This window comes from Vanellus vanellus (genome assembly GCF_965231255.1).
Source record: "Vanellus vanellus genome assembly, chromosome: 6".
In the NCBI taxonomy this organism is placed as follows: Eukaryota; Metazoa; Chordata; class Aves; order Charadriiformes; family Charadriidae; genus Vanellus; species Vanellus vanellus.
Genome location: NC_138911.1, coordinates 10,297,713 through 10,315,893, shown reverse-complemented (window position 1 = coordinate 10,315,893; position 18,181 = coordinate 10,297,713). Strand labels below are relative to the sequence as shown.

Here is an 18,181-nt window from a genome sequence, read left to right as displayed (position 1 = left end):
TGGACCTTGAATCAGTGGGTAATCTATGCGGGGGAAATTCTCCCTTTCTGATCTGCAGATGTGGCCCTGTTCGTTCTGTACTGTGTTTTGCAGTTTCCTGTGCTGTATGGCAAGTGTCAGGGTCTTTCCTGTTCCATGCTGTGAGCACATCCTTCTCACATGCTGCCTGTTAAGGGTAGCAGTCTTTCTCCAAATTCTCTTCTGGCTTGTATGGGAAAGTGTAATTGAACTGTCCACGTTAACTAGACAAATGATAAACAAATTGAGATGTACCCTGCAGTGCTTGTGTTTATCCAGACTTTATTCTTAAGAATTTAGGAATAAGATCCTGAAACTGTATGGGCCGGATTACTTCCTGGGAGATTGCTGCCTTCTGTTTTTTACCAGGATCATTTTGCTAAAAATAAGTGTTTTCTGCCAGCACTGTTTCTGCTTTTTGTACATACAACTCTCTAGTTTAGCACTGTTTGGCTGAGGAGACTACGACTATTCTTGGCAAGGAGTTCCAGCTCTTTTAATCAGCAGAAAGAAACGGGTGCCTTTTAGAGTCTACCTCTTGGAGCATTAGGTTGGGCAAAGAGCTCTCTGGACAGCAGTGTCCAATGCTGTAGAAGCTGCAGTGTTATGGAGGCTGGAGTTATGGAGAAGGAATATGGCCCAAGGCTTTGTTCTTGATGTCTTGGTGCAGAATCTCTGGGAAGTTTGCTCTGAGAGATTGCTGCTATTAAACTGTAATACTTATTTGCCTGTGTGAACTGGTGTATCTTTACTTCCACTTCATAATTACAAGAGGCAATGGGCACAAACTAGAACACAGGAAATTCCATCTGAGCATAAGGAAAAACTGGAACAGGCTGCCCCAGAGAGGTTGTGGAGGCACCTTCTCTGGAGATACTTAAAACCTGCCTGGATGCATTCCTGTCCAATCACAGAGAGGTTGTGGAGGCACCTTCTCTGGAGATATTCAGAACCTGCCTGGGTGCATTCCTGTCCAACCTGCTCTAGGTGAACCTGCTTTGGCAAGGGGGTTGGACTAGATGATCTCCGAAAGTCCCATCTGATCCCTGCCATTCTGTGATTCTGTGAATATGAGAACAGCAGAACACAAAATACAGAGAGCACTTGAGAATGAGCAACAAACTTTCTATATCAATATTTTACTATAAATTTCCTACTTTCCCTGTATCTTATCCTTGGTTCTGTAATGTACTATCTTGCCTCAGTTACCCTGTGCTCCAGAAATTCTGGCTGACAAAAGAGAATAAGCTAGATGTTTTATACAGCATTTATATGGCAAAGATTTTCTCCATCATTGCTTGTTACAATGCCTGCTTTTCTTGCTTGCCTTGTCTTCCAGGGATGAAAAAGTAAATGATCAGGTTGTAATTCTTTCTCCCTAGGCCAACATGTTTACCTTTCTGCAAAAATCGATGGTAATCTGGTGATTCGAGCCTATACCCCCGTTTCCAGTGATGAGACAAAAGGTTATGTTGATTTAATTATAAAGGTAAATTTTGGTTTCCTTTAATATGGATAAATTGCTACTGGAAGGAAGGAAAGTACTTCATTTTAGTGAAATACAGAGTTTATTTTGATTGATTTCTTTCAAATAGGATGACTGCATGGCAGACAACTCATTTCACATTATCCTTGAATAGTAAGTTATATCCTGTGTATCTGCTGTATGTCACTGAGAGACAGCAGAGGTAGGGAAGATGGAGAAAAGGAATCACTTCCTTGGCAGTACTGCAGGAACTTCCCTAGTCTTTTATTTGGCAGTGCACAAATAGCAGTCATTTTCCCTCAAGTTGCTGATGCTAAGTAATACTTACCGCTAATAGTCAATAAGAACTGCTATCTTTGGTGACGCTACATAGATTGCAATTATATGTCTATAAGCATCAGAAGTTGTGTTAATGTGATTAAGAAAATGGTATACAGAAACAAGGGAAATCCTTTAAGCTAGGGAACGCAGGATGATTTGATCCCAGAACTTCTGGATTTGCTAATCCTTTTCTACGATAGAGTTTGTCCTTAAGCAAGAATCTGGCTGCTTTTTTTTTTGCATGCTCTTCATGTTACAAGTATGGTGAATTGTTATTAACTACTTAATACTTATGTGCTTTGAAAGGTGAAAAAACTACCATGTGGCTGTAGTCTCTGGGAAAGTCTTAAAAGGAAAAGATGCATCAATTACAAAAATGGGGTGACATAAGTTTCTTGCTGGAGGGACAGTGAAAGGAGGGCTCCAGTACGTAAGCTGCCTGCTGCCTATTCCTGTTAGCCTGGCTGTTTGCAGAGGCCATAGGAACATGTGCAGGAGAGAGCATTGTACTTATTTTGGCTGCTTCCTGTTGCAAGGCACAACAGATGACTGAAAGTAAAGTATTGTCTCAATTTCTTTCTCAGATGCTAAATTTCAGACCTGCAATATTGTGTTCTACAGTTTGTAATATTGTCTTCAGGAAAGCTAGTGGTTGGTATCATACAAATTACTGTTTTTACAGGTCTACCACAAAAATGTGAATCCCAAGTTTCCAGAAGGTGGGAAGATGTCCCAGTACCTAAATGACATGAAGATTGGAGATACTATTGATTTCAGAGGGCCAAATGGGCTCCTTGTCTATAAGGGGTCAGGTACTGTGACATGAAGGTGGGAGAACAAAAAGGAGGAATTTTTATGGGTTATTTTCAGAGGTGTCTTATAAAATTTGACAACTTTGTAAAGAATCTTTTTTTTTTAAAAAAAAGTGGAAAAGAAAATCCACCTTTCCTGGTCTTGACCAAGAGCTCATCAGAGTTGATACAGTGGGAAAGACTGCTTTGTATTTACTTTGTGTGAGGAATAGCCGGTTATTGTCACTCCTGGGGCCATATAATTGAATCTGAAAAAGTCACTATTGCATTATATAACTGAGAAGGCTGCAGTGGAAACAATGCCTCAGCTATACATACGGAGGGAGATGTTTCAGATGCTGCTTAAACAGGGGAGGTCGTGGCCTAAAATGCCCTCTGAGAATCTCAGTGCTGTTACTGAATAACCTGCTGACTGAGAGCCAGCTCCATTTCATGATTAAACCAGGTCTGAGTTGACTGGGAGGACATAAGTTCAGAGAAGTAACCCTCTTTCAAGACGCAAGTGAAAGATTTTTGCACTGATCTTGACTGAGAGGGGCTGTGCACTTAACTCTTACCTCAGGGGGATAAGTGCTCAGCGCTTCTCTGGATCGTGACCTTTTATGATGAGTAATATACTGATGAAGCTGCTATATCTTAAAGGAAATGTGTGATGCATGTTTTATAAATGTTCCTTTCTGCTCTGCTTTGGCCGCTATAAAGAGTAGTAGCTAGGAAAGCTTGTTACTAGTTACAGATCTCTTTAAGATTGGAATATGTCAAGTGCTTTTCATATAGAGTACTTTTCATGGGCTTTTCATTTGGGTTTGTTCTTGGAGAATAATTCAATTGCAAACTGGTTTTGTGATAGTTCTGATGCAATGGTATATACAAGTGTGGAGCAGAAATTGGCAAGGTCTTCTTATCACAGGATGCTAGAAGGTAGTCACCTACCTACCTGACTGTGACTGTCATGGGGATCTCATTAACTGGAAATTAATTACAATAATGAAGTGCTTGATAAAAGTATGCAAGGCTGCAACATTCCTGATTCTGATCTTTGTAGGTGTTCTTGCTTGATGCTGGTTTAATTACAACTCCATTGAACTTGGACACAGACAAATGGCTAGATACATGGTGCAAGTGAGGATGATGAAGGTGGCCTAAAAACCTGTTTCACTGTAGTAGAGGCTGTGGTTACCTTTAGCTACCACTAACATTCATAGTTGCCAATTTGTGTTCTAGGCAATGATGTGGGAATCCTTGAGTTTATTATAAAGGATGTTGGGCAGTGGGGAGGGAGTAAATCAGTTGTTCAAAGCTAGGATTGGAGTTTACAGAGACAAAGAAGTTTCTACTCTTTGCGCTCAATGCTCTGCTGAGTCCATTTAGCATTTCCAGATGTCCTAATTAATTGGTAGGCTGTAGTAATTTATTCCCATGAATTTGTATCTGTGTTTGTTTGGGAGTTAATGTACCTATATATTTTGATTATTTCTTCTAGGTACCTTTCTTATCAAGCCTCATAAGAAGTCTGAAGCAGAGAAAAAGTTTGCAAAGCATCTTGGGATGATAGCTGGAGGAACAGGTAAAACTATTTTCATCATATGGAATGCGTAGAGAACAAAGACGCCTTTATGGATGCACGTGAGGAGTATCAAACACTGTACTGTAGTAGCAGAGCACTTACACCCCTATTTCTTTTCATGTGAGGCTTTCCAGTGGCTTGAGCTCAATCGTGGGAGCCAGCAACTTCAGAGTTTTAATCTTGATTTACCATAGAGAAGTCGCTTCATCTCTCTGACCTTCAGTCTCGTTAACAAAAAATATTTTAGGAGAATGTCTTGAGGGTAAAATTACTGTATGTGATAGAGAATGCGGAAGAGATAAAAGTATTATGGTTTTGTTTTTGTTTTGAAACAATTTGTAATAATAGAAACCCCCAACCTCTGCATTTGGCATGGGTTAGAAATTCAGAGGTACGTAGCCCTGTGCAAACTGAGCTCCCACTGAAGACTGAAGGGATTCACCATTAATATTGAAACTGCAGCCATAGAAAGAAATACCTGTTTTTTAACCGCTTTGGTTTTTAACAGGAATAACTCCTATGTTGCAGCTGATTCGTCGTATCACAGAAGATCCTAAGGACTCTACAAAATGTTACCTTCTTTTTGCCAATCAGGTGAGTATACTGACTCATCTGTTTGTCCTTCTTTAATGGCCTACTTTTTTTGCTGGCCTCAGAGCTTTATAAACTGATGGGACATTGATGCCTGGAGAAAATACTGCTCTGCATGTTTCATACCCTTCCAATGTCTTTGGGCTTATATTTTCACCCAACCATTTATAAGAAAATATTACCTGAGATAGCACATTTAAAAATGATCGGTATAGGGAGAAGCAGGAAATGGTTATTATGTAAGGTCTTAATATATTTTCTTGGGTTAAAATAATTTAAGAAGGAGAAACTGAATAAAAAAATTATCCATAAGGCTCTTTATAAATATTTGCATGGTGCTGGCGTAGTTCCCATGATCTTCTTTTATTTTTTTTTTTTTGAAGATGGCTTCTCATACTTTCACCTGTACTCCCTAATTCCTATATTAGGGAATAAATAGTGTGAACAGATCCTGATCCCTCTACTCATTTTACTGCTTCACTGATTTCAAGGAAACAGGATTTTGTTCCGTTAATCTGTTGCTGCAGTTAACCTTCACTATGCTGGTACAGGGCCATCTTTGCCAGGGTCAGAGACAAATACACTTAACTGTGATTTTAACCTGGATTAAAAAGTTGTTCAAATTGCCATATTTATTAAATCACATCATTTGTTGTTCTTAATTTGAATTTACAGAAGCTTGTAGTGATAATGGTGTATCATGTAAGGTGGGGGGGATCACTTTCTTGGTTTGAATGAGTTACCATTGCATTTGTCCTGTTGAATGCTAGATGAACTCACATTAGAGGGCACCTTGCGATGGTTTGGAGCTAAAGAGTGGTCTCATTTTGCAGACAGAAAAAGATATATTACTGAGAGGTGAGCTAGAAGACATTGCTAAGAGGCATCCTGATCAGTTCATGCTTTGGTATACGCTGGACAGACCTCCACAAGGTAGACTACTGGTACACACTGGAAATGCCTTTGGTCATCACTGTACAACGGTCAGAGTTTCACTCTTGTTCAAGGGGCCATTAGTATCCAGTCCTCTTGTCTTATACTAAACAACAAAGACACCCCCCAACCCCTCAGAAACAAGCCTGACTACAACACCTGTTTTGAAAAGTGTTCTAAACCAGGTGAGCCTTAGAAAGTGTGAACCAATAATCTCCTGTTGAGTCATACACATGCTATTCAGTGGATTTTGATGTATTTCAGGATGTGCGAGGTTTTTTTTTGACTCTTCAGCAGAAGCTACAGCTCTGTTTTGGGCTATGTTCCAAATCAGGCTATGTTAACATTTTGTTGGCATTAAATTGCTTAGTACCTGTGAGTAGTACTGCACATCTTTGTTTTGCAGCAGCTCTAGATTAGATTGTGGTAAAACAGAGCTGCCATGTGTCTAGATTAAGGCATTCAGTGTAGGCTGGCGTAGCCCTGAATTGGAAATGGAGGGAGAGGTTGAACTCTACTGAATCTCCTTTGAAACCTGGGTATTCATGTTTGCTGATGTTGTAAGTGATCTGAGCTTTTATTTAATAGACATAAGAGCCAAACTGAGTCAGATCAAAGTTCTGTCCCTGTTGTCAGCAACAGCCATGAGTAGATGGCCAGAGCAGAGTAATCAGCAGGCCTTGATACTCTTCTAGTCTTTAATATTTCTCAGTTCTGAGCCAAATGTGTCTCTACAGCTATAGTAACCCTCAGTGGACTACTTTTGTATGAACTTACTGTGTCTCCTTTGGACCCTGTGTGAACTTTTAGATCTGTTAGTGACATAGAATTAGCACTTTTATGTGAAGAATGACTTCCTCTGGTTTGCGTTTGCCTTTAAATTATTGTGATGGAAGAGACGGTGAATAGGTGCCTGCCAACTGTCTTCATGTTACTAATTTTACAGACATCTATCAATCACCCTTGCTGGCCCATCTCTTCTATCCTGAAGTTTGCTGGTATTCCCCATGTAGCAGTGATTCCACACCTTTGCTCATCCTTGTTCTCTCAACCTTTTCCAGCTCCGCTTTGAGCTGAGCAGGTCAGAACTGAGCAGCAGAAGCTAAGATGCAGGCAAACTCTGTATTTTTAATTTGATGGGGTGTTCCCTTTTCCTTTCCTAATACTTCTTAACATTTCATATGGCTTTTGACTGCAGCTGTTTTCGTAACCCCTGTATCTTGCTTCTGATAAATGAGCTTAATGCACATGTTTTTGTATGTGAAGGTAGGATTATTTTTCCTACTTAGCTCATTTTAAATGGCAGATGCATTCAATAATATTACTGCTTGAAATCATTTAGCATTTCTTTCCTTTTTTTTTGTTCTCCCCTCACTTAACTACATGGCAGAACTTTTGTCACCTCATCGCTCGATCTCTTTTTTTTTTTTTTAATGTGTTGGATGGCACAGATCTCAGTACCCCTCCCAGCACAACTGCCCCCGGGTGACCTCTCTTCACTGAAAAAGCTGATTTACTCTTCCTGTGTATTCCTACCTGCTGTCTAATTTCTTTTAAGTGTCTGAAAGACTATATAAACCCTTATCAATCAGATCCTTGTTATCTACATGCTTGTCCTCCCTATCAAAGGTGACCATTAGGTTTGAGCTTAGTGACAGCTTTAGCCCTATCTTTGCTTGCAGTGATGGTGGCATAACTTTGCGAGTACAAGATATGCAGTTTAAAAAGGCTTCGGACTGTACAGAGATTCAAATTAATAGTTTAATTCCTTTGTTTCAGATTGGAAGTACAGTTCTGGCTTCGTCACTGCAGACATGATTAAAACCCACCTCCCTTCCCCCAGCAGTGAGACCCTCATTCTCATGTGTGGGCCACCACCTATGATTCAGTTTGCGTGTCAGCCCAACCTGGACAAACTCGGCTATCCCAAGAGCAGTACCTTTTCTTATTAACACTGATCTCGTCTGATACCTTTTCGTAAGTACGCGCTGCATACTTTCCCACAGGATCAACTGATATATAATTGTGCACTATTTTTTTTTTTTTTGTGTGTTTTTTAAAAAAGTGTAATTGGACAGGTAGGACAGAGAGAAAACTACTTGTTTGTTAACATGGGTATGGAATTCAGGAGAGGGCAATAAAACTGGCCTAGGATTATTTAACTATGTTCTATTGGTAATTCATTTAGTACATCCTGGGGGAAGGTGAGTAAAAAGAACAGTCTTTTTTTTTTTTTTTTTTAATTCTATTTTAGAGTCCTTTACCAGGGACTAAGAAGTCAAAGTATGCTATTGAAAAAGTGAACAGAATTTGGGTAATGTGCAAATTGCTTATTACTGTAACAGATGATATTCTTATTAGTGTGAAATTTATTTGGGAGGATTACATAACTTCATGCTGTCTTCTAACAACCTTAGCTAAACAATCACTGCCGGCTGCATATACAGATGTAAATATCCAGTGACGTTACAGCATTTGAATGTTGTCCTCTTACGTGCAGTGCTTGCTCTTTTGGCAATTTCAGAAATCTCCTTTGCTTATGAGAAAACATGCCTTCTTACTTCCTACTGTAAGCTATGCTGAGTGGATCTTAAACTCAGCTAATGCCTCAGTGATTTCACCACATAGCATTTATCTTAGTCTTCAGTGCCTGAAGTACTGCATGTTCATTTCCAGGAATTATAGTACATTTGTTTTAAGGTCTGACAAATCCCTGAGCCAGAAGACTTGTTTCTTCAGATGCTAATGAATATGTTTACTAAATATTTTTATTAATCTAAAGCAAAACTAAAGGAATCTACTAGTTAAAAATTGACATAAGGGTTTTGTACTTCATCAGTTACCTTTGTAGCAATAGTGCAAAGAGACACAGGGATTCAGACTGTTATTCTGTCCCTGATCAGAGATCATCCACATGTATTTGTGTTAGAATCATTCCACAGTCAGCAAGAGATGGAGGAACATTCAGAATTTATTCATAACAGTGAAAAAAATAAGCATTTTATGCCTGTGTTATGCTAATTAGGATTTCTTACTATATATATATTTTTAAAAAAATCAGTAATTTTGTAGATTGACTATTCACAGCCAAGTTTGCACAACACCACACTGAATTATAAATACATCATCAAAAGAAATCTGAAAATCTGCTTGAAATATCCCAGTGATATTGTCTGTCTCTGTTAGAGCAGCTTATCCTATTTGTAGTGCTGTAATAAGTCTGCTGGCTAATTAACCGGACAAAGTATTTCAAATGTCCATAGTACATGACCTAGTCACTAGTGTTGATTGCATTGCCAGATTAGAGATGTACTTGACTGGTAAGTTTTATACCTTTTATTAAGTATTTTTAGTTTGTTGATGTGTAGAATGACTTCTCATTTCTGTGGATTTTCCATTATTGTTTCATTGTTCAGTGATTGAAAAAAAAAATTGCCTTGGTTTTACCGTTTCGGACAATAAAATCATGTGTTTAGCTTTTAAAATCTGACCATACAGTGCAGGGTCTCTCATGGAGTAAGGACTACAATAGGTCACCTTTAAAAAGTGCCACTGATAGCTCTCGAAGAGCCCTTGCTGCATACTCTGGACAGTACCTGAGATTTCCCCTGTATTTGGGAGGGTTGTGGCTGGGAGTGACCTGCCCTCAAGCGATATTAATATATAAACCAACACCCTGCAGCCAGCAAGGAGAGAGTAATGTAAACAATCCATATGCATACTAAGTCTTTTCCTAACAATTGAGCAGATTTCTTTTCCATTTCTTGCCATTTCCTTATTTACTAAGATATGTTGTTAATACCTTATTAATGCATGAGAGGTATATGTCAACAGATGCCACAAGTAATCGCCACTGTAAAGGAGACGCTTTCAGCCTCAAACAGCCCCTCAAGAAAGTAGTGAGAGGCTGTTTTTCCCTCTGTTATAGTGCTGCAGTCCTGCCTAGCTCGGTGGAATAGCAACAGATCTATTTTGGTCAGGTATTTTAATAGAAAAAAAACCTTGTTTTATTATGGTACTTGCCTGATGCTCCTTAGTCACGTTTTACACATCACAGAGCAGTAATGTTTGTTTTCTATTGCTAAATAAAGTATTCTATGAAAATCTATCTGTAGCTGGAATGAAAAGAGAACTGAAAGTGAACAACAATATCGTTTACACCATCATCAGTTCTCACACAAACGTTACAAAAGTGTTTCTACTGCACTCTCCAGTCCTCAGGGCTGTTGCAGCCATATGTTTAATTAGGTGTGACTGCGGAAAGAAAATAGGCTAATTAATAAGCCATGCCTGTCTTTCCAAGACTATATTTCACACCAGCCAGGTACAGGGTTCGGAAAACTTTATCATCTGAGCCATTTTGATTGTTCAGAAGATTTATGAGCATCCTGATGCTTGCCCGTGGGGCTCAGTACTAGCCATTTTAGACAAAATGTCAGTGTACAGAAAGAGGCCATTCAATAGTTTTAGTTAAAGAACTGGATCATGCTGGAAATTCTGTTGTGCTTCCCCTACAGAGTGCAGCAAACACCACTCTTAAAGTTACATTTTACTGTAGGTAAGTGTTGTGATTGTTCCTTGATTATGAACATCTTCATGCACATGTAAAAATCACACGATAAATCACTTTAAATGAAGCAGCAGCTTTTGAGCCTATCTGTTTTTCTAGTAGTCTCAATGTCACATTTCCTGCTGCAGTTGCTCAGCATCTTTTTGAGCAAACATGCTATCTCGATTGTCATCCTCCTGATAAAAGCAAGGGCTTGATGGATAGTATGACATTCCATTCTTCCCATTCTACACTGTACTTTGAGAAAAAGAGGGCAGGACATGCGCTAATGAAAGGGCTGAGAGATTAAAATCCTTTTATGGGAAACAGTCTCTGGCAAGACTGCAGTAGTAGTTAGGGAGCCATTACCACTGCAGCATCCATCTGAATTTCTAGGAGGCTCTGATTAGTCCACATTGCACTATAGAATATTAATGATTCCTGCTTTACAAGTTAATTATAAAAAATAAAAAATTACAAAAGATCTTTCATATAACAGTACATAAACATACCATGTAAAAGATGACTGAATAAAAGGGTAAAGCATGTTGCCAGTCTTGGCTTTCCAGACTCTGGATATGAGTACTACATCCCTCTCAACACTGATTTCACATTACGAAATATGGAAAACCGCGCAGAGGAGAGCTACCTGTAATGTGTTGCTACATTGACAATAGAAAGGCTATGTGGCAAGTCTCATTGGCAGAAAAGAGGTCAAGCTTTTCTGCACCACAGCATCAAGCTGCTCCTGGCCACCCCTCTGGACAGACATGAGGTATTAGTGTTCTTGGTCATGTTGAAACATCATCTCCAGTCTTCAAAGGTAGGTGTTAAAAACCTGCTGTCATTCAGCATTTCGTCTTGGCTTAACATTGTCTGCAAAGACAAGATGTGAGTGAGTAAGCATATTCAGTTAGAGGCCTATAGTTAAAGAAATCCAACTGTAATGAGATCACATTCACAACAGAGGGGGTTAGAGCCACATAAAATTAAAAGGAATTTCTTCAATGCAGCTTTAAAAAAACCTATTTTTTTGCTTGAGAAAATTCTGACAGAGATTTTGTGTGAGATGTGACTCAACTATGTTTTATGTAATTCTTCATTATATCTTTCAATCAACTTTTTCTTTAAATTAGCTGCTATAGAATCAAGAATTAATACAGTGATTTTTTTTTTTTGTGTGTGCCACAGACTTTTAGCTCACGTAGATTTTCAAATCTGTACCTCTTTGCTAGATTTTGCTGTGACTGAGGCATTCAATGGTGGTTACTTGCAAAATCTTTGAAGAATTGTTTTCATTTAAGGGGATGAAATATCTGTTATTGGGTCAGAGAGATACCCGAGTTCATGAAAACTTAAAATCGGCCTAAATGAAGTTTAATTTCTAGTGCAATTTAAAATCAGGTGTTGTTTTTTTTTTTTTTTTTACTGTGAATGTGCAACCAGGATGCAAAGAAGCATTTAACTAGAATAGTGACCCACTTACTCTGAACTACCACCAGCAATGACCAACTTTCATTGAATTCTAGCAGAATACATTTGTAACTTTAAAACAAGAGTGAAATTAGTACATACCGTAAGATGGCTTATGCCTTGAGAAAGAGCCCCTATTTGCATTACTGTTCCTTCTGAATGTTCCATCTGTAAAAGTATTCAGGAACTAGTTCAAATCAGACAGTATGAGCAATTTTAGTCACTCTGCATGCATCTTTGGGAGGTATCTGTGCCTGGGCAAATGAAGTTGTGTTACATTTAAAAGCTCCGATTTCTGCACATTAACAAAATGCCTCCATGCTATAAGGTATGTGAAAACGCATTTAATGATAGGAAGAGTGAATCCTGATTAAGATGGACTGATCCCATGAAACTTGAGCTGTAATTCACACAAGAAAAGAAAAAGCTTAACTGATACCATCAGTGAAGATTAATATTTTCCTGACAGTGTAACACTTATTTTACTTCTGGTAGTCTTCTTCCACAAGCAAGAGGTGAGAGTCCTTCATGATAACAGTCCTACCTATTCCTACCAATATAAAAAGGTTATCAGCTCTAGAGCATTGAGATTTCACTGCATAACACGTGTTCAGAAGTCATGCTTGATTGAAAGACCATGCTCCTAGAGGAAAATCCTGTTACAAAAGTGAAGCCTGAACAACTGCATAGTGTAAGCTGTTGGCTCAAAGTTAATGCATTCACTTGGTACTCTTAACTGTGCAAGTGGACATCCATACTAAATTATAGTCCGGATTTGGTATTGGCCCTACTTAGGAACAGTAGTGTATTTTGCTAAGGTGTACACTGGAAAAGACCATGGGTTAGACAAGGAACACACATTAGGTGTTAGATGCAGTAAACCATGCAAATGAAAGAAATACTTGCACAGTTAGTCTTTTCAATTTTGTTACCATTCTGCTGCTTAGGCTCAAAATGTTTTATCTCACTTAAGGTCACTGGAGATAGGACAGTTTATCCCAGTTATCTTGTGTGTTGCCAAAGTTCACACAAGCCTCCAGGTGCTCCATTTTTCAGGGTTTATGTCCCTTTACACAACAGCAAAGTTGAATAAAATTTGATGGGTTTTAGTCTTCATCATTTGCCTGTATGATGTCTAGACACAGTTTCATTCACAAGTTCACTACTACATAACAAAAGTGAATTATTTAAGTATTGGTTTATTAATAATCTTGTTCATTACTGATGCATTGTTTTCACATATACTCTCTAAGTGTAACTACTCCCCACTGTACATAATGAAAGAAAAAATTCAGTTGGATCCTTTGATTAATGTCTGTTAAAAATATACAATCCAGTTTTACTTTAATATATAACTTGATAGCTTTGTACAATTTAGTACAAATAAATTTATTACATTAAAAACCACCCATAAAGATAATGAAAAAAGTAGAGTGCATATGCAGATTATGAAAGCTAGAAGTACGAAAGTCTTGTGTTTACTGCAACCTCGGCCTTAATTGTCAAAATACATTGATCTTCGTAGTGTAAAGGTCTTATATTCCTGAAAAAGGGCTTGAAAATGGACGAGTCTATTATGATGTTGATTAAAAAAATGAACCTGACATTCTTAGTATGGAACTCTTTCCAGTGTCCATAGCCAATACTTTCTCAATGAGTTCATGCAGATGTAGCAAGTGCTTTGTTATATGCTAACATTTGGTTATTTGCAAGCTTTGGAATGCATGGAGAGGATGAGATGAGAATGGCATCAGTCTGTCTGTCCCACCTGATCCAGTTCCCTATCAGTGAATGGACTAAGTCCTTTGTATCCACCATAGTTTTTCTGAGTACCATTCGCAGCAGCTGGGTTTGTATCCATAGGACAAATGTAGTCTGTTGATTCATCAAATTTCTTTTTTCTTAAGTTTCCAAAATGTGAAAATCCAAGTTTCTTTGGCTAAAATAAGGAGACAACAAGTTTTAAATAAGAAAAATAAGGTTGTCCTTCAAACATTCAAAATCCTCTCCTTTTTTACTTCTGCCTTAAAGGATGCAGATTCTGAACTAAATAAATTTAATTGTTTTCATAGTGGGAGTTACAGTTGATTTTAAATACATTTAGACAGTGTTCCTTCTCAGAAAAGACAGAAGGGATTGCATGCTTATTTCAGAAGCTGATTTAAACAGATACAACTTAAATGCTTTGGTACCTAGAATTAAGGAAAATGTAACACTCCTCCTAGAACTGACCTCTCCCTGCCCATGTTTGTCCCTTATTTTCTTAATAAAACAGGGGAGAGGAAACCTGAAAGCAGTACGTACCCGAACTTTGGCAGTAGTGGTGAGAGGTGTGTATGCTGTTGACTCCGTTATTTCTCTTTTTTCTTGTTGTGCCTCTGGTCCAATTAGTACGTTAAAATTGGTGGTTAGGTGGCGTCTCAGCAGGGTCTTTTGAGGCGGAATATTCAGCAGCATTGCTAGTGTGTCACCATTGAAGCGAGGTTCGAGAATCTAGTAAAAAAATGGCAGGTTATTTATTTTTGTATGGTTAAATATTTGTAATAGTAAACCATTACAGTGCTTATGAGAGGGATTTCTCATTGGTAGTCAGCTATCTATCGACAGTAGACCTTTTATAACTCACTCGCGATATACTTGCCAGGGTTTGAATGGGAAGGACATGAAAGTAGGCACTAAGGAATGCAGAGCATGATCAGACAAATACCTAATTATATTTATCATCACACATTACATTTGTTTGGATTGATGAAATTTGTTTTCAGAATTTTCTGCTCTACTTTTACTGCTGTAACTCACAGTATAAACTTAATCTTAGCACAATTTTTTCTATTTCCTTTTTGCAAAAATTCTACGGCACTAGAGTCACAGTATTTCAGAACTCTGACTTTACTAAGCTGCAAATAGTTCTGAATGTTTTGAATTAAAAAAATGCCATTCCTGATTGCTGGCAAGACTGCTGCAAGTTCAGGACAGTTATTTACTTACTGTGGCTAAGGATTCTATTAAAACCACTCAAAGAAACACTCAATGATGCCTTATCAGTAAGTAACTTTCCCACAGTATAGTTTGGAGGCTTTTTTAATGTACTGCTGTTAAACATTCATACACAGCTCAGCTTTGACTATAAAAAAAAATGTTTTAGCAGTTCCTTTTTTATTTTACTTTTCCTTTGTAAAATTAAGATGCATGGATCAGATACAGACGTTCTTTAGAAGGCCTGTTCATGCTGTCTTATTGCAGATGTATTTATTTCCTCCTGCTTGACAAACACCAGATAAAAGATATTTTATATTACAGTGTCAGATTTATTAGATATGTAGTAAAATGTTAAAATGAATTCTTACAATCAGGCCACCGTGCACTCCGCTTCCTCGAAGGTTTGGTGCATATTCTGCCAGATCGACTGACCTAAGCCATTCCATCACTCTGTGATTGGACCACTGAACTACTTCAGAAGGCGAAACGCTATTCTGTTAAAGCAACCAGAAAACATGATGACAATATAGCCTGCATTGTCACAATATGTATCCTCAGTTCAGATAAAAACATCATTCCTCCTCTTCCTCAAAGAGCAGTATTTTTTTCTCCCATTCTAAGGTATTGTTTCAATTTAAGGCCTCTTCCAAACATCCTCTGATGAGATGGCAGGCATAGTCTAGTACAGATGAAAACCCATATATTGCATCAAATAGTATAACAGTAGAGACCTATGGGTGCTGGGTGTAAAAAAAGGGAGCGTTTTGGAAAAACTATTATTGTCAGTCAGTCTTTAGTAATAAGAGAATAAGCTTTGCTGACCAGCTAAGGCAAAAACCTTACAGTCTTAGAGACTGAAAAAATAGGACAGGCAAGAAAAATAACATTCAAATTATTCTCTTGGAAGTTGAATTAACTTCTTTAGAAATTATTTATTTCCTTAGTTTAAAGGGGAGTGTATTCAACTAATAAGTGGTTCAAGCACTTAAAGGAGTAAGTAGATTTTTGTGATGGGTGAGTACCTGTTACGTTCCAGAGCTGGAAGGCAGCGTAACTACTGCTTTAGAGGCAATTCCCTACTAGCAGTGACTGAGGTATCCCTGTACACTGCTCACTTTCTATCCACTTTGGCTGGAATTGGGTAATTAGTGTTTATTTAAATTAATTTACTTAAACATCCTTTTACCTCCTCAACTGGTCTCCTGCGTAGACAGTGGGGGTTAAAACTGTTGACATGCAGCACGTGAATGGCACATTTAATACTCAGATGATGCAGCTGACTGGTGACTTTCAGAAAGAGAAGGTCATTCTGTAAAGGAGAGAGGCTTTTAAGTGGCATAAAATACATACCAGAACAGGTACTTTTCCCAAGAACAAAAATTTTAAGCTTACTATGTAGTTTTAGGTAAACCACAGTAACTATGGTTTAAGTAAAATAAAAGTTTATACTTTAAAGAGGCTTTTCTGGGGTGGGGGTCTTGGGCGGGTTTGGTGGTGGTGGTTGCTTGTTTTTTTTTAAGCATTGCACCATAGCAAGACCTGGCTAAAAAATGAAGGAGAGCCCATAGCCTATTAAGTAAAATCTAGGCTCATGAATAGCTTTAAAATATTTGGAGTGTTTCTGATCTGGCTAAGATCTTGTTGTAGGTAGGGTCACTGCAGCTAGCAACACGCACCTAACCATGGAACTGCAGGGACCATGCTCCTAGTAAAAAAGGCCCCTTAAACAGCATAGACAAAGCTGTACTTCTGCTAACAGCTAAATTAGGCATTTTTTTCATAGCACAGTTAACAAAACCAAATACTTAATTATCAAAACCTGGGCAGGGAAAACTTAAGAAAACACAGTGGCTATGTGTAGTGCATGGTTTACTACTAATGTGGTCAGAGCTGTACAAATTACTTGATTTGCTGCTTATCTTTATTGAATATTGTTGCTAATGTGGTGTGGAGGACAACACACTCCAAAAGGTGTGTGTAAAATAGGTCATTTTACCTTTAATCGTGGTGTGCTACATGATACTGAAAGAAAGACTTTGCAGAAGTTAGCTATCCTATGACTCGTATTTATAGTAATCATGCATTAGACAACACTAATGAGTTACTACTGGCACTATTTCTGTCTTGCAAAAATTCTTTAACTGCTCACATGCAAAGGGAAATTGTAACATTCTTTGCTCATTCTGAAGTTACATTTGGTTAAACAGATGAAAAAGGTTTTAGCTTACCACAGTCAAGTACTGCAACATTCTCCCATCAACTCTGGATTCATGAAACTGGTCTTTGTACTGAGGTAAACCAATATCATCAAGCCATCCTGCAGATACAAGAACAGTGGTGTACCAAAATCCCAATCAGTGAGAATGAAGCCCTTCTCGGCTGGGCTGCTTCTGCTGAGGCATTCAGGTAGCTCGTTCTACCTGTTCACCTTTCCAAAGGACAGCTTCTTACCAGAAGCCTAAAAGCAATTCCTACCAAACAGCTTTGTGCACAATACCCCTGTGATATTTTACAGACAGTGTGAGACTGAGCACATACCCTCTGCAGCACAATATAGCTCTTGCTAGATTGAGCTCTTCCCCCGTTTACTTCCCTGCGATCTGACTGACAGAGTTCCCCTTGGAAGATCATACTGTATAGCTGTATATTTGGATATATATATCTCCATATATATATATGGATGTCAAGAACAACACAAAAATCCTCATTCTATGGAAAATTTTACTATGTCAAAACTCAGCGCTCTTAAAAAGATGTTTGGTAACTGCTTAAACAAATGCATCAGGCAGCCCATCCGTACAGGTGGGGGAAATTCCTTTCCAAAGAATTCCATCATAGTTTGAACACTTACGTGTCACCCAGATATGATCGAGTTGTGCAGACTTCTCATCTTGTTTTGCATTTATTGATTTAATGGCCAAAACTAATTTCTTCCTGTGCAGTGGATGTTTTATTCCCATTTCCTGCAACAATAACCGTTAACAAATAGTTTGCCTTGCCTCTGGCTCTTTTAATCTCTTTAGGTATGTACAAAAAGGGATACTACCTATTTTGGAAAGGTAGAACTGCCAATTGTTTGAAGGGGCCTGGTTGTACAGAATCAGCACGTATGGTTGCTTGAGAGAAACAGTTACAAATTTTTACCTTTTCCATGTCCTGAGGTGTTGCAGTTAACAGTGTATGGCCTGAAGTCACCCACTGCCGTGCAAAAATGACATACTGACCAAGACCAAAGTCCTCAAGCCAGTTACAAACTCTTTCAGTGCTCCACTGAGCAAACGGAGCATTGTAGTCACTGAAAAATATAAGAAATGTTTGACAAATCTTAAAGGAAAGAATTATGGTTATTATTAGAAAGCTCATCATGTGCCAGAGGCAATACTACAGCATAGGTATTAGTGTGCTTTGTTCTGTGCAATAATAAAAGCCAACAGCCTTTTGTACAGCATATG

General features: G+C 38.3%; 2 protein-coding genes across 3 annotated transcripts in view; one reads left to right on the top strand and one right to left on the bottom strand.

Annotated features, from left to right (window-relative positions):
- The window catches only part of CYB5R2 (cytochrome b5 reductase 2), a 172,291-nt gene that overhangs the window by 152,732 nt on the left and 1,378 nt on the right, over positions 1 to 18,181 (top strand). The window contains exons 6-11 of one of the 2 annotated variants that reach the window (XM_082485929.1): positions 1,401 to 1,507; positions 2,508 to 2,637; positions 4,121 to 4,204; positions 4,713 to 4,798; positions 5,629 to 5,728; positions 7,508 to 7,705. In XM_082485929.1, coding sequence (XP_082342055.1) covers positions 1,401 to 1,507; positions 2,508 to 2,637; positions 4,121 to 4,204; positions 4,713 to 4,798; positions 5,629 to 5,728; positions 7,508 to 7,680 — 680 coding nt within the window. In that variant the 3' untranslated portion in view covers positions 7,681 to 7,705. Of the gene's footprint in view, positions 1 to 1,400; positions 1,508 to 2,507; positions 2,638 to 4,120; positions 4,205 to 4,712; positions 4,799 to 5,628; positions 5,729 to 7,507; positions 7,710 to 18,181 lie in introns of both variants that reach the window. The other variant, XM_082485930.1, reaches the window with a different exon arrangement.
- The window catches only part of PPFIBP2 (PPFIA binding protein 2), a 109,772-nt gene continuing 101,645 nt past the window's right edge, over positions 10,055 to 18,181 (bottom strand). Inside the window, exons 23-31 of the mRNA XM_082485931.1 lie at positions 17,874 to 18,024; positions 17,581 to 17,692; positions 16,958 to 17,046; positions 15,916 to 16,038; positions 15,098 to 15,223; positions 14,055 to 14,243; positions 13,519 to 13,689; positions 11,853 to 11,918; positions 10,055 to 11,153 (exon numbers count right to left, since the gene is read on the bottom strand). Coding sequence (XP_082342057.1) covers positions 11,082 to 11,153; positions 11,853 to 11,918; positions 13,519 to 13,689; positions 14,055 to 14,243; positions 15,098 to 15,223; positions 15,916 to 16,038; positions 16,958 to 17,046; positions 17,581 to 17,692; positions 17,874 to 18,024 — 1,099 coding nt within the window. The 3' untranslated portion in view covers positions 10,055 to 11,081. The remainder of the gene's footprint in view (positions 11,154 to 11,852; positions 11,919 to 13,518; positions 13,690 to 14,054; positions 14,244 to 15,097; positions 15,224 to 15,915; positions 16,039 to 16,957; positions 17,047 to 17,580; positions 17,693 to 17,873; positions 18,025 to 18,181) is intronic.